This window comes from Rattus norvegicus, chromosome 2, assembly GCF_021556685.1.
Source record: "Rattus norvegicus strain SHRSP/BbbUtx chromosome 2, alternate assembly SHRSP_T2T, whole genome shotgun sequence".
NCBI classification, from domain to species: domain Eukaryota; kingdom Metazoa; phylum Chordata; class Mammalia; order Rodentia; family Muridae; genus Rattus; species Rattus norvegicus.
The window spans coordinates 85,602,311-85,619,252 of NC_141535.1; the positions used below are offsets into that span (position 1 = coordinate 85,602,311).

General features: G+C 39.4%; 1 protein-coding gene across 1 annotated transcript in view; it reads right to left on the reverse strand.

Annotated features, from left to right (window-relative positions):
• The window catches only part of Zfp748-ps2 (zinc finger protein 748, pseudogene 2), a 29,006-nt gene extending 19,484 nt beyond the window's left edge, over positions 1 to 9,522 (reverse strand). The window contains exons 1-2 of the mRNA XM_087640483.1: positions 9,410 to 9,522; positions 7,543 to 7,640 (exon numbers count right to left, since the gene is read on the reverse strand). Coding sequence (XP_087496609.1) covers positions 7,543 to 7,640; positions 9,410 to 9,522 — 211 coding nt within the window. The remainder of the gene's footprint in view (positions 1 to 7,542; positions 7,641 to 9,409) is intronic.
• Positions 9,523 to 16,942: the final 7,420 nt, after the last annotated feature.

A 16,942-nucleotide genomic window follows, 5' to 3' on the forward strand; every position in this document is an offset into this window, starting at 1 on the left:
TCCCCTTAGGAAGAATATGCACCAGGAGGGAAGATGGGAAACTAGAAAGAAAAGATTACAATGGATCACAGGTCCATGTCAGTTCTGCTTCTCAGAATTTCTTACCCATTTCTGCTTCATTTGTGTGAGATTTCAAGGCAATCTGTAGTATAAACCAATCCATATTTCACTTCAAGTGCCTAAGGCAATTTTGACAGATACATTCTGTGAAGAGCACTTAAATACCAGCTCTTTGAAGATTCTCCCCATTTAAGAACTTGCAAACATCTAACCTCCATAACTGTCAGCCAAAGGCCTTCTTTCTGCTCCTATCCATGCTCTCTTTAGTATTTATAACTATGATAAGTCATTGTGAAACTGCCCCTCAGACTGCAAAGACCATAATGCCCACTCTTCTGCAAAGTAGAAACATGTTGCCTTTGTTTCAATTAAACACCATCGGGGTGGGTTGTTTGGCTTTTGGTACTCTTCGTGAGCTAACAGTGGGCTTAGTTTCAGCCATCACTAGCTTGTCCTATGGGTAGAATATAAGAATTACTGAAGTTGATCTCAAGAGCAGAGATGCAAGAGAATATACAACAAACATCTCTTTGCTCTCTGTCCTACAGCTTACTTTCCATAACTATAGCCAAACTGACAGTCTACAGCACCTCCATCCTTCTGAGGACCTACTTATTTACGGGGTCATGGGGTAAAGAACACTTATGATTGCAATCTAATAGTGATCCTTCAATGAATAAACTTCATTGTTAGAAAGTACAAGCTGGGCTGGCATCAGTGTGCTCTGTAGAGGAATTTTTACCCAGTAACATGGTTGCTTTGTTAGGGGATCACATCCAAAGACCTAAGTCTGAGTGATGGAGCTGGAATGACACACCTTTAATCACTCTGGTTGGAAGACAGACACACTCTTAGTATTAACATTCAATTCTAGACACTGAAGGTAAAGTTAGTTTGTAGAAGGAATCAACCATGTTTAAGATGACATCTAAATGAGGGGCAGAGAAAGTGACTAGCCAGAGAAAGATTTGTCAGAATGAATCGTAGATAGGATACACCCAACTCTTGCAAGAACAGCACAAGAAAGAGAGGCTATTTAGAAGCAATGCTGAGACAAAAAGAATTGTGTGTGTGTGTGTGTGTGTGTGTGTGTGTGTGTGTGTGTTGGGTGGGGGCAGTTTTACTGGGATTAATTCTACAGAGACAAGTTGCAGAGAGAATAAGCTAGACACAGGTGAGGATAGGACAAGGCAGAAAATGCAAAGGAACCAGATTAGAACACATTGCCTCAGTTAGAATGAGGCCAAGGAGAACAATTCTTGATAAGCTGCCAAGAAGCTGGTTTGAATCAGTCAGCTTAGAGAAGAGTCTGGGCCAGATCACCTAAGTAGAACCAGTCAGCAAGAGTTCAGAAAGAGCTAGAAAAGATGAGTTCATTTAGCAGTAAGACTCTGGGATGATAAAACATCTGGTGAATAAAAGTTAAATTTATATCTGGCTGAGTATAGCTTCTGAAACAAGAGGGAGTAGCAAATTCAATTTAGATTTCAGTTTTAGGGCAAGACCCCTGCCTCTGAATGGCTTGGTGTGCATATGCCAGGTCATGCCTCGCAAAGTAGGATGCAGCTTTATGATCTCACCTCTCAATCTACTAGTCTTTCACCTTCTTATAAAGCCTTTTCAGTAGACACTGCACAGTTCAATTGTTAGAGTATTTAATTATTATAGAGATTATTATGATTTTGTTCTGTTTTTGCAGAAATTCAAGTCATAAAATATTTTCAACCTTCACAATATTTAATTAAGTTTTGTAATGGTGATATTTACAAAAAAAGCTAAAAAAGAAAAAGAGAAAGGAAGGAAGGAAGAAAGAAAGAAAGAAAGAAAGGAAGAAAGAAAACAGGGATAAATAAATAAAAATAAACTTCAAATGGGGCCATCTCTGACTTAAAGCATATCAATGGTAATTAGCTCAGACAGTTCATTTCCAATATCTAACTTAACATGCCATCCCTTAGCAGTGCAAGCTTCCTTCTCTCTGTTGTAAGATTATCATAGGTAACTGTGTATAAAACATGATTACCTTTCCTCCTGTACTCAGAAATCCAGTGCCTCTAGACAAATTGTTTAAAGACAAAACCACACAATAACTGTATCTTTAAACCTGATTGCATTCTTTTACTTAAGTTAACTTCTGTCAAAGCCATCAGCGTCTGAGACTGAGAGGCATATGGACTGAGGGAGAATCTCCTTCAAGACTTCATGAGGCAGGGTCAAGACACAGAATTCCACATATACCCTCCTGTTACCAAGCCAAAGAGATTCGAGCCTACTCATGCTAGATTCCTAAATGCTAACTCTATATCCAGGCTCAAAGACCCAGAAACCTAGATTGGAACCAAACACAACTGAAAACATAAAATAAAGTAAAGAAAATCATATATATTATACATATATTTCTTTTAAATATGTTATTTATATTTTATATCATATACATTATAAATTAAAAAATATTTTATTTATAAATGTAAATAATTATAAATATGTATTTGTCTAAACTATATTATTTATTAATATTTATAATATTTTATAATATTTATCATATTATATAATATAATATACTGTATATTACTTCATATTATATATAATATAAATTATATTACATATATATTTGCTATGTATGTATTTGCTATGAAGAGACAGCATGACCATCACAATTTTTATAAAAGAAAACATTTAATTGGGTCTGCCTTACAATTTCAGTTGTTTAGTCCGTTATTATCATTGTGGAAAGCATGGCGGCATCCAGGTAAACATGGTGCTAAAGAAGGAGCTGAGAGTTCTACATCTTGATCCACAGGCAGCAGAAGAAGACTGTGTTCTATACTGGGCATGGCTTGAGAATAGGAGATCACAAGGCTCACCCCCACAGTGACATACTTCCTCAAACAGGCCACACCTACTTCAATAAAGTCACACTTCCTAATAGTGCCACTTTCTAAGGGACAAGCATTCAAACACATGAGTCTATACGGTAGAGCAGACCTATTCAAAATACCACAGCTATACTCATAGATAGGTGCATTGTCTAGTCATCATCAGAGCAGGTTTCTCTAAAAGCTCACAGGAGTAGATACACAGATCCGCGGTCAAACATGAATCAGACAGCTCAAGTTGGAATTTCCATCAGGTCTTCCCCTTGGAGCTTGGGGCAACCTATATGGGAGAGGGAGATAAGGAATTAAGAACATTTCAAGACCAAGGCCTTGTGGAATCAATTAAGCAGGGCTCGTTGTAGCTCATACAGTCTGAAGTGAGAATAGGAGAGCCTACATTGGTCTCTGTTAGTTTTTCTGCATGTATGTTTTGGTGTTGGCTTTGGGAGTTCCCTGCAGTGGGAGTAGAGATCTCTCTGTCTCTTTTGCCTGCTCTTGGTACCACCTACCTCCTACTGGATTACCTTACCCACTCTTGATATGATGCTTTGTGCCTGGTATAACTGTATCTTGTGCAGTATTCAGTTGATGTCCCTGAGAGGCCTGATCTTTTCTGAGAGGATACACAGAGAGACATGGGTCCCAGGGAGAGAGGAGGTTCAGGGAAGTAGGAAGGAGGGATAGCTGCGGTTGGGATGTATTATATTAGAGAAGAATGAAGAAATTAAAAAAACAAACCAAAACAACAACAACAAAACACTGCAGAAACTAGTTCCCAAAAGAACAAAATAAGTTTAAAAACCCTCAACTAAATTCCCAATTAGATCATAATGTATAATTCATTTGCTTTCTTCTCTATGATAAAAGGTTGGCTCCACTTGGGTAAGTCATGTGTATAATTATCCACATTGACAGAGAAAGACGGAGAATTCACATAGTTGTCTCAATAATTGAAGACAAGGCAGTTGTGAAACTTCAAAATATCTGTGTAATAAATCCCTAGGAAAACATCAATTTTTCACTATAATAAAGGCTATATATGAGAAACCCATAACCAATCTTTAGTAAAAGGAGCTGAACTTCAGAAACTGAAGAGGTGTCCTTTAAAACATGGCATGAGGTAAGGGTTCCCTATTTCCATTGTAATGCAAGAATTGGTACAGAAACTTCATTCACTAAAGCATTTAGAGGACAGAAAATAGCAAAAGGGGAAAAATGAAAAAGGAAGACATTAAAGTATCCCTGTTTGAAGATGACATAACCCTACAATTAAAAGTTTCCATACCCCACAGCAAAATCTCATGAATTTCATTTCAGTAAAACAGCACTTCAATGAGATCTAGAATCATGTGAGAGGCGAGCCTCTCATTCTTTTGCCAGATTTATCTTGAAATGTTGCTCTCCCTGCAGAATTAATATGACAGAATTGTTTTGTGTGCTGTCAAGACACAAGTCATTGATGTCAGAATCATGCATATCACACAACATGGAAGAAGCCCCAAGATTTTGGCGATGCCAATTGTCAGAGGTATGGGAGTCCAGGATCTACTAAGGAAAGCTGCAAGCTATTAGTGGAACATGCCTAGGAGGGAAGCTATGAGTCTTTCGGGTTAAGTTAGGAGTGTGGGATCATGAATGTTACCATCCATGTGTGGTGAGGAGCTTTGAAAGGCATTACCACATCCTTCAAAGTTAGGGTGTTTCTCCAGGATAAATTCTATGGAGGTCAGAAATGTTGGTTGAATGGTAAATAATTCACTAAATTTTCTCATGTGCATGGCAGACCTCCACTAACATTTTTTGGGGGTTGGTAAGATCTGAATGATTTGCAAGGCTTCACCACATTCCTCAAGCATATAGGCTTCTATTCAGAATGCATTTTTAATGTTTTTAGGGTTTGGAGACATGTAAGCCTTTTATGAACATTTTAAAATTTGTACTATTTGACAGCAAATTTGGAATACCTTGTGTTGATAAAAATAAGAAAGTTTCTGTTATGGTTTGAATATACATGACCCAGAGAGTGGCATAGCCTTGTTGGAGTAGGTGTTACCTTATTGGAGGAAGTGTGTCACTGTGGGTGTGGGCTTTTAGACCCTCATCCTAGCTGCTTGGTAGCTAGTCTTCTCCTAGTGACCTTCAGATGAAGATCTAGAACTTTTAGAAATTCTTGTACCATGCCTGCCTGGAACTGCCATGCTCCTGCCTTGATGATAGTGGACTGAATCTCTGAATCTGTAAGCCAGGTGTCTTAGTTAGGGTTTTGTTGCTGTGAACAGACACCATGACCAATGTAAGTTTTATAAAGGACAACATTTAATTGGGACTGGCTTACAGGTTCAGAGGTTCAGTCCATTATCATCAAGGCGGGAGCATGGCAGGCATGGTGGAGGAGAAGCTGAGTTCTACATCTTCACCTGAAGGAAGCCAGGAACAGACTGAACATCCTCAGGTAGCTAGAAGGAGGGTCTCCAAGTGCACCCACACAGTGACACAGTTCCTCCAACAAAGCCACACCTTCTAATAGTGCCACTCCCTGGGCCAAGCATATGCAAACCATCACACCAGGTCTAATAAAATATTTTTCTTATAAGAGTTGTCTTGGTCTTGGGTCTGTTATTAAAGCAGCTTTTTAAAAGTTTTCAACATTTTTCTCATGTAGCATTTCAGTCTAGTATGAATGATGAGGTATTTTAGACGTTCCTAGTAAGTTCAAAGGACCTGGGCACATTCTACACACTTGTGTGGTTTCTCTCACAGTTAAATTCTTTGCTTTTGCTTCAGACCAGAAGACTGGTAAATAGCTTGTGGCTCATTCTTCACACTTGTGATATTTATCTCCAGTATAAATTATCTGGTATTTAGAATATGCTGTGCAACATCTAAAGTCTTTGCCATATTTTTTATCTTTCTATGCTTTCTCTCAAGAATTAATTCTTTGATGATCTCTAAAGTTTTTCTGGATTGTTGAGCACTTTGCTACATTTTTTTTTTACATTTGTAAAGGTTCTCCACATTGTGAGTTAATGTGTGCTGATATAGGTATGATATTGTAGAGAAAGCTTTACCACATTACTCATATTTGTAATGTTTATCTCTAGAATGTGAATCAAGTGAGTAGAAAGAGTACAGGAGGTTCTAAAGGCTTTGCCACATACTTCACAATTGTAGATTTTCTTCTGCATATCTTCTCTTGTGTTCTGAAAGCAATGATGGAGCATGGAAGACCTTGCCACATTCTTCACACTTGTGGTGTTTCTCTTCTGTATGAATTATCTTGTGTTCTGAAAGTAATGATGAAAAATGGAAAACATTTCTATATACTTCACACTTGCGTGGTTTTTCCGCTGTATGAATTTTCTTATGTTTATAAAATATTGATTTGTAATGGAAGGCCTTGCCATATAGTTCACATTTTTATGGTTTCTCTCCTGTGTGCAGTCTCTTGTGTACAGAAGGTAGTGATGGAGTATGGAAGGCCTTACTATAAACTTCACATTTTTAGGGTTTCTCTCCTGTATGGATTAGTTTATGTTTAGAACAGCTTGATGGAACATGGAAGGCCTTGCCACATACTTCACACTTGTAGGTTTTCTCCCCTGTATGAATTCTCTTGTTCAGAAAGCAGCAAGCAGTGATAGAAAATGGAAGTACTTGCTACATTCTTTACACTTGTAGGGCTTCCCTCTTAAATTCTCTGGTGATTTCTAAAGTTTTTTTTTCCACTCAAAAGCTTTGCCACATTCTTTGCAAGTATAGCATTCTTCCCCTGGTGAGTGAAGGTTGAAAAATAAATGAAACAGAGCAAAATTCTTTATATTATAATGTTTATTTTTGCAAACAATGTTTATTCATACTTGCATTTGTCTATATAAATGATAAGCTACATTCAAATTTCTATACCCATATTCAATGAAGCAAAATTTGCAACAGGTGAAAATTATGTAACCTTCCACCTAAGTAAGAAGACCATGAGAACATAGAATATGGAAACAGAGGAATATTAAAGTGAAACATATAATGAAGACATAGCAACAACAACTTATAAAACTCATAATAGCATTAGGCAAATGCGAATCAGTCCATTAAAATACAGGAAGTTTATGAATAGATAAACACAAACCTCTCTCTCTCTCTCTCTCTCTCTCTCTCTCTCTCTTTGTGTATGTGTGTGTCTGTGTCTGTCTGTATGTGTGTGTGTGTGCATGTGTGTGTGAATGTATGTTTTAGTTTTGGATGTTATGAAAGATAAGCTACATAAAAAGTCTGTCCATAATATCATTAAATAATACATTTCAAGATTTAACATAAAAAGTTTTATGCATATCATATAAATAAAATTAAAAACCCAAGTTAGAGATCCCCTTAGAAACGACAGAATTTTGACTGTCATGGGAAACACAAGTTATGTCATGGTAGGAAAAAACAAAGCTTATGAGACACAATGCATGCTAAACACAAAACAGTTGTCCTTTGTCGACAGAAAGAGACAGAAAATGAGATCGTTAAAAATGATTTACACCAGAATATTGTGTCTCAATGGCTTTATGTTGGATTTTTGAATCTCCCACTGTGTTCTCTGACCTCCCCCCCCATTCCTACCCACCAGGGTGCATGGTAGTGGCCACTTGTCTCTTTACATCTGAAAGTTCTTGTCTTTGTTCCAGAAATGTGACCAGGTATGGCTTAGAGGAAGCAAGACATGTTTGTGGAAAAAGGAAAGGACATTGTTAGCATGTTCTCCTGGGAAACAGCATGTTCTTTCCAGGATGGTGTGTATGAGGATGAAACTATACAATAAAAGAGCGTAGAGGATTAGTTCTTTGTGCATCCTCTGATGGTCACATCAGAATGCTTAAGAGGATTTAGCATTTGCAGGAACAGAGCTTCACATCCCTCAGACACATGGAAAAAATTTAAAATAGAAGTGTGTGGTGGTATTTTTATGGTGTACCACTTACTTTCCAATATGAAGGATGCATTTAAGGGGGTAAGAGTGAGATATGAACACAAGATGTAAAATTCCAAGGTATATGAATAATCTTAATTTTTAAAAATGTAGCCCTACTGGAGAAAATTATGCTTTAAATCAAGAATCGACAAATGGGACCTCTTAAAACTGCGGAGCTTCTATAAGGCAAAGGACACTGTTGTTAGGACAAAACAGCAACCAACAGGTTGGGAAAAGATCTTTACCAATCCTACAACTGATAGAGGACTTATATCCAAAATATACAAAGAATTCATGAAATTAGACTGCAGGGAGACAAATAATTGACAGGGAGACAAATAACCCCTATTGAAAATGGGGTTCAGAGCTAAACAAAGAAGTCACAGCTGAGGAATGCCAAATGGCTGAGAAACACCTAAATAAATGTTCAACATCTTTCCTTCAACATAGCAGCCTTATTTATAATTGCCAGAAGCTGGAAAGAACCCAGATGCCCTTCAGCAGAGGAATGGATACAGAAAATGTGGTACATCTACACAGTGGAATATTACTCAGCTATCAAAAACAATGGCTTTATGAAATTCATAGGCAAATGGTTGGAACTGGAAAATATCATCCTGAGTGAGGTAACCCAATTACAGAAAAAGACACATGGTATGCACTCATTGATAAGTGGATATTAGCCCAAATGCTTGAATTACCCTAAATGCACAGAACACATGAAATTCAAGAAGGATGACGAAAATGCAAATGTGTCATTCCTTCTTTAAAAGAGGAACAAGATACTTTTGGGAGGGAGTAGGGAGGCAAAGTTTAGAACAGAAGCTGAAGGAATGCCCATTCAGAGCCTGCCCATACATATACAGCCACCATACTAGATAAGATGGATGAAGCAAAGAAGTGCAGGCTGACAGGAACTGAATGTAGATCTCTCCTGAGAGACACAGCCAGAATACAGCAAATTCATAGGTGAATGCCAGCAGCAAACCACTGAACTAAGAACGGGACCTCCGTTGAAGGATTCAGAGAAAGGACTGAAAGAGCTTGAAGGGGCTTGAGACCACATATGAACAACAATGCCAACTATCCAGAGCTTCCAGGGACTAAGTCACTACCCAAAGACTGTACATAGACTGACCCTGGGCTCCAACTGCACAGGTAGCAATGAATAGCCTAGTAAGAGTACCAGAGGAAGGGGAAGCCCTTGGTCCTGCCAAGACCGAACCCCCTGTGAATGGGATTGTTGGGGGGAGGGCGGTAATGGGGGGAGGGTGGAGAGGGGAACACCCATATAGAAAGTGACAGCAGGGGCTAGGAGGATGTTGGCCTGGAAACTGGGAAAGGGATAACATTTGAAATGTAAATAATAAATACCCAATTTAATAATGATGGAGGAAAAAAATGTAGCCCTATGAAGGTCATTGTTGAAATCACAAGCTCCCATGAGATACTGTTCAAAGGGAGCACATTTCATGCTAACAATTAAGAAATCATAATGGAAGCTATCCTCATCCAAGGACATAGGTTGTCATAATTCTCCAGCATCATGTCCCTGTACAGACTACACTGAACAGGCTTTAGGCTTTCACACTCCTCTTCATAGAAATCAATGGCCACTTCCTTGAGTGGCAGCATTTCCTGAAATAAAGAAAAACAGTGAATACCACATGTTATGCTAATTACAAACATCAATAATAACACAAACACCAAGAGGCATCATGTGCTTCTGCATATAAATCTAAACGTGACCCACAGTTAGAGGAGAGCTGCAAACACTTCTGATATGGGTAAGTAATGTTCTAATATGTTCCTCATGTGGAGCTGAGGGTAACACAGGCGTCTTCTTTAAGGAAAGTGAATGACAGAAGGTCCTAGAAACTCCTATGCATATTGTACTTTTAAAGAATCATAAAATGAAAAATGAGGAAATCTACCAAATAATATGTTGGGGCTGGAAAGATGGCTCAGCAGTTCAGAGCACTGGCTACTCTTCCAAAGGACCCGGGGTTTATTCCTAGAAGCCACAGTGGCTGCTTATAAGTGTCTATAACTCTAGTTAGAAAGGATCAGACAATATCTTAGACATGTGTGTTACCAAGTACAAGCAAGGTGGAGTCAAACTCCTGATGTTTGAACTAACACTTGCTACTGAGTTGGGGAAATGGCCTTCCTGCCTCCCTTGCCTTGTTAGTCTACTGGTCATGAAGGCCATGAACTCTCGAAGGGATGCTGTTTGGTGTCATGAGAAAGAGAATGGAATGTCCATTTGATCTCATGAGGAAACTGAGAAGGATTGTGGGACATTAATTAGGGGGGTGGAAAAACCTAAATGTGGTTTGAAAAAGTGTCCATGGACTCAGCACCAGAAGTATCTTAACTCAAAAGCAGAAAATGATGCCAACCTGTGCTTTTTGGGTTTAGTCCTTTCTCCTTATGATACCCATCAAATTCAGCACAAAATAGTGTTTGTGCCTTCTTTGCATGACCTCTGACATGCACACAGCCATCACAAGGAACTGAATGACATCACCCAACATGAGGACCCTACAGAGTTTTCCAAGAATAACTTGTGAAACATGACAAGGTTCCCACCTGAGTCTGTTAAAATCAGTAAGTCCTTCATTCATACCGTCACTCACAGTAACATTCTGATGAAATAAAATGAGCCTGAGAGGAAAAGGGCATGACTGCACATCATAGGAGACTGAACTCCTCCCTGAGGAAGAGAAAGGAATTCCACCTTGACAGTTTACTCTACTGCGTGGATGGTGGTGACACCAGATGTGAAGGACAGTGGTAGATTTGGGGTATGCTGTTTGAATTTGTGTCTTTGTACTTCCTTACCTACCTAAGGCATTCTCTGATTGGCTTTAATAAAATGCTCATAGCCAATTAGCTGGGCAGGAAGAGGAAGATGGGGCTTCCTGGGAGGGCAAAAAGAACGTTAGGAAGAAAAAAGAGGAAGACTTTTTGGCAAGGAGACATCAGAGGAGATAGATGTGACTATGGGCCTGAAAGGTATAGGTAGCCAGTGTCTGGATGGGGCTAAGTGGTCAGGTTAACCTGCTGGGGCTGAGAGCTGGGACCTAGAGGGACACTCAGCATGTTTGCTCTGGGTTCCATCGGGATAGGTGTGGGGATAGGCTTGATTTCTATTGCAAATGATGTAACATTACATATGTTAGTACTCCTAATACTTCTTGGGACGGTGCCTCAGGGATCACAATCTGTATAAGTTTAGAAGTTCTAAAAGCTAGTCATGACCTTGGTGTATAGGCTTAGATAGTGTCCAGATTAGAATCCTCATGTTAAGACAACAATAGCAAGCTGTTATGCTAGATGAAGCTGAATTCTCCATGTAGTTCTAAGATTAGAACTACTCACAACAAGTAGAGGGGAATGAAGAGTTAAATTTCAAAAAGAGCCGCCCCCTCCCCTTCCTTCACTCCCTGAGGATGGGTCATCCCCCTGCAGAGTGAGATGAATCATCCCACCCCACATTGCTGAGCAGCTAGATAGCACGTACTCTTTGCTGATGTAATCCCGTGCCAAAAGTATCTGTGAGTCCTTTGAATTAGCCAATCCTGTGTAACCGCTCGAAATTCCCTGGCTTCCCCTATATAAACCCCTGCCTGAAGAGGCTCGTGGTCGTCGGCTCCTCCTCTATCTCCTGCGTGAGATGCGTGGCGTGTCGGCCCGAGACCTCGGTGTCGGCTCGAGATCTCGTTAATAAAACTACCTCTTATTATTACATCAAGATCGGCTTCTCGAGTTTCATGGGGCATGCCGCCATCCCGAGACTGGAGCGAGAGTCTCGCCAATTTGGGGTTCTTTCATTTGTTCTTTCAAACCTAGATGAGCTGGGGCCTGGTTAAGGAATAACTACTGCCATATTTATTTTCAGCATTAATACATACTATATATATATATTAAATTAAGGGCACTCAACTAATGGCAACTAGAATCCAAGCTTACAGCCTAAGAATGCGTTTATGAAAAGTAGCTTTGGGAGTGGCGGTGGGAGTCAAGGTAGGCAGACAAGAGCCTAGCCTATTTTAAAAAAGGACAAAAGCAGACTAAAGCCTATATGCTCAAAAGCTGCTGGCTTCTCTCAAGCACAGCCCTGTTAAAAGCACATTACAGAGAGCTAGGCCGGAAGCCTCAGCCTGAAGCAGTGAAGAAGTACGGCAGGGTGGAAAGGCCTGGCTGGCCAAAGGTGAAGCCAGAGCCCTGAGCTATCTGAAAGACTATGGCAGGGCTAGCAACAGCACAAGATACAAAATAAAAACCCCAGGTGTCTAAACCAGTAAGATATTAAGTTTAAAATTGGTAAACTGAAGTTCTTAAGGAGAGAGTCAGAAAGGGAAAAGTATTTTCCATGTTAAAAGGCAGAAAACACTTCAGCAGAATGTGCTTAAGTCTTTTATAGTTTCATTTCAGTTATTTCCCTCATGGGGCTAGTTACTAAATGCTCAGTAATGATCACAGTTTTCTGTGCCCTCTCTAAGAAAGTTCAGAATAAAGAAGAGAGGTAAGGAGAAAACAAAAAACAGAATGGTAAATTCCAAGCAGTAAAAAGAGAGGAAGGAAAGGGCTCTTCCCAATAGAAAATTGGAAATTGATGGCAGCTGGAAGTCAGAGCTCTGTGGCTGTGAGATGTTTGTCAGCTGTTTCTGCTAAGGTCCCACCAATGCAGTGCAGCAACACCTTTCTTCCAAGGTCTAATAGACAAGGCTTCGCTGATACAGTGTGAGATAACAACGCTGGCCCCAAAACTTAGATTTTTTTTTGTTTCTTTGCTTGATTTTTTTCCCAAATGTCTGTTTTTCCCCAAAAGCTGGAAATATAATGGATAATTTTATTGTTTGACATTACTAAAACAGGATATTTTTAAAGATTTTAAGTAAATTCAGAATGTCATTACTATTCAAATTTGTTGTTTTCTGAATCAAAGGGTTACAATGAGTGGGAACTGAGATGGAATATTTAGCAGGATGGTGGTGGCAGTGCATACTTTTAGTCCCAACATACAAGACGTGGAGACAGGCAGATCTCTGTAAATTCTAAAACAGCTTTGTCTACTGTTGGGCCCTACCTTGGGGTGTTTCCCTTCCCCCTTGCTAAGTCTTTCAGCTTGCTATGGCAAGAAGTTGTTTACACCCTTGGCAGTTGCTCTTGGCCACTGATTTGGGGCCGGGACTTTCCATGGCACCCTTCTCCCTCGCCAAGTCTTTCAGCTTGTTCTTGTTGTTAAGAAGTTGTTTATGCCCCTGTTTTGGGGCTGGAACTTTCCACAACACAGATTTTTCCTGTTTTCCTGGTTGGGCATTTTCACCTGCTTTATTGTTTTTCCATGGCTTTTGCCTCTGGTATATAAGGAGATCTCAGTAAAGCCTGGACAGCATTCTTTTAACACAGATGACCCAAGTATGAGTTTCTTCTTAAATCTTGTTCTCAGTGTCCTGGTGACGCCTATGTCGTTGTCAGTCTACAGAACGAAATCAGGGCAGGACCTCCTGCTGATAAGATACAGCAATTGCAAACAGTCTAAAATTTTTTCCTTAAAGGTATTATGTAACTTTTTGCTTAGTAATAAATATTATGTCCTTAATTATCTAAAAGATAAATACATACTAATTTTCAATTTATGTAAATTAAAAGGAGAGTATAGGCATATTTATCCACATAAGGTATGTTTATTATTTCAATTTGAAAAATAAATTTTCTGTTGCCCAAAAGCAATTTGCCCTAGGAAAGAAAAAGGAAAGAAATATTTTTTTTCTTTTCTTTTCTTTTTTTTTTTTTTTTTTTGGAGCTGGGGACTGAACCCGGGGCCTTGTGCTTGCTAGGCAAGTGCGCTACCACTGAGCTAAATCCCCAACCCCAGGAAAGAAATATTTTGCTAGTCAGTGTAAGAACCAGATTTAGGGTTAAAGGAGGATTGTTTGCTTTTTTCTTTCCAGGAGAAGAAAAGCATCCTACTAAGGAATCTAGAGATCACTGGACAAGAGAAACATCTGAAGAATAATACTGCTAAATTTATTAACTATACTGCATGTTATTATCAGCTTGGCAATACAGAATTCAAATGCCCTTTGTCAGAAGAGATAAACATATAAGTCATAGAGATAATGTGATAATGTGTTACGTGGATTTATGGGGACAACAGATCAATGCCAGTTGAGGTCTAAATATGATATGCCATTCTAGTATCCAACTGGATACATTAACAGACAATGGTATAGTTTGAAATGGCATGGACTTGCTACCCCCAATGAGGTAGGGTGTCAATGATGCTCTGAGCAAAGAGGGGCTCCCACAGGAGAACTGATGGAAACTTAGCCTAATACAAAACAGAACCTTGTCCAACACTTCTCAGCAAATCCAATATGCTTGAGGGTAACTTGGGCACTAGAATGGGAAGCAAACCAAGGCAGGAGGTGTGTGTGGCTGTCACACTTGTTATCAGTGTGGTTGCTGATTGCCCTCTGGCCTGTCTCTTTAATTCTGTTTTCAATTCTATAGTCCTTGAATATTTATAAAAGATAGAGATTCTCACAGTCTAAGTTGAGGAGCCCATGCCTTCTTCTCAAGGACATTCTGGCTCTATGAGGTACCAGGTACATTCTCTCTCTCTCTCTCTCTCTCTCTCTCTCTCTCTCTCTCTCTCTCTGTCTTCCTTCCTACCTTCCTCCCCCTCCCTTCCCCTCTTCTGTCTTTGAATTAAGATTATATCTCTGCTGTAATGATCATGGACTAAGCCTCTGAAACTGTAAGCAAACACCCAGTTAATGTTCTCTTTTAATAAAAGTGTCATGTTCTCTCTTCACATCAAGAGAATTACTAAGACGTAGGTAGTACATGGTAAGATCTAGGAGTGAGAAAGAGGAAATGGCGATTCCTTTGCTAGGAACCATCTCCTCAGAATATCTAACTCACCTCTGCAAACAGTGATCTACTCATAAAACAGGAACCCTTCCATACCAAATGCTTCTTAAAGGCCCCACTTCTCAACAATGTGGAGTTGAGTAGGGTTTTAGTCTATGAATGTGCCAAATTCAAACAACAATCGCCCTATTTTGGAAGTAAAGATACAAGAATTTCATTTTCAGAAGACAGGCATATTGGTCAAGTTGCAAGGACAATTTCTACCTCAGATTAATTCAGTTCTGACTCCGATTACTTCAGATTGACATTTTTCAGAAGCCAAACACAATTAATAAAACTTCTAAGATAGTGAGGTTCAAATACTTGGCTGATATTGAATTAGCAATAACACTTCCTTTCTCTATTTTAGCTTGCCCATCTCTTCTATACTTCTGCAGCTTCAGGTGTAAGTTTTCCTTCCACAGGATAAACGAATGAATCTTCATGAATCATGTATTTATTAGCAAGCAAGTGTGGTATATTAACCTCATCATTTTAATTTCCATGTAATTTTGTACCTGGAATTTCATCTGAAAGCCATTTACCTAGTTAATTGTTTCAAGTATAAACTACTAATAAATTTCAAGCATGAAGTGATCAACATGACAACATAAAAATCACTAAGGGATTTTTAAATCCTATTGAAATTCCTCTTGCAAATTATATCATCATCAATATCCAAAGCATTGACCATCACGAAACTGTGTCAACAACTTCTCCATTTGCTATTTTGGTATGTGCTGTTTTAAGTATACATCCTAAAGAAAATTCTAGAGATATGACTGCTATTTCACAGCCTCAATTTCAGAACATTTTGGAATATTTTGAGAGGTGTAAATCACATTTTTTAGAAGTTTTCAATTTTCGTAGTAGTCATATGTTTTTTTTCTCCATCTTTATTAACTTGGGTATTTCTTATTTACATTTCAATTGTTATTCTCTTTCCCCGGTTTCCGGCCAACATACCCTTTTTTTAAATTATTATTATTAACTTGAGAATTTCTTATTTACATTTCGAGTGTTATTCCCTTTCCCGGTTTCCGGGCAAACATCCCCTTAATTTCTCCCCCTCCCCTCCTTTATGGGTGTTCCCCTCCCTATCCTCCCCCCATTACTGCCCTCCCCACAACAATCACATTCACTGGGGGTTCAGTCTTGCCAGGACCAAGGGCTTCCCTTTCCACTGGTGCTCTTACTAGGCTATTCATTGCTACCTATGTGTTTGGAACCCAGGGTCAGTCCATATATAGTCTTTGGGTAGTGGCTTAGTCCCTGGAAGCTCTGGTTGGTTGGCATTGTTGTTCATATGGGGTCTTGAGCCCCTTCAAGCTCTTTCAGTCCTTTCTCTGATTCGTTCAACGGGGGTCCCGTTCTCAGTTCAGTGGTTTGCTGCTGGCATTTGCCTATGTATTTGCTGTATTCTGGCTGTGTCTCTCAGGAGAAATCTACATCCAGTTCCTATCATCCTGTACTTCTTTGCTTCCTCCATCTTATCTTGTTTGGTGACTGTATATGTATGGGCCACATGTGGGGCAGGCTCTGAATGCGTGTTCCTTCTGCCTCTGTTCTACAATTTGCCTCCCTATTCCCTCCCAAGGCTATCTTGTTCTCCTCTTAAAGAAGGAGTGAAGCATTCACATTTTGGTCATCCTTCTTGAGTTTCATGTGTTCTGTGCATCTAGGGTAATTAAAGCATTTGGGCTAATATCCACTTATCAATGGGTTTTATCATGTGTGTTTTTCTGTGATTGGGTTACCTCACTCAGGATGATATTTTCCAGTTTCATCCCTTTGCCTATGAATTGCATAAAGTCATTGATTTTGATAGCTTAGCAGTATTCCATTGTATAGATGTACCACATTTTCTGTATCCATTCCTCTGCTGAAGGGCATCGGGGATCTTTCCAACTTCTGGCTATTATAAAGAAGGCTGCTATGAACATAGTGGAGCATGTGTCTTTGTTATATGTTGGGGCATCTTTTGGGTATATTCCCAAGAGAGGTATAGCTAGGTCCTCAGGTAGTACAATGTCCAATTTTCTGAGGAACCTCCAGACTGATTTCCAGAGTGGTTGTACCAGTCTGCAATCCCACCAACAATGGAGGAGTGTTCCTCTTTCTCCACATC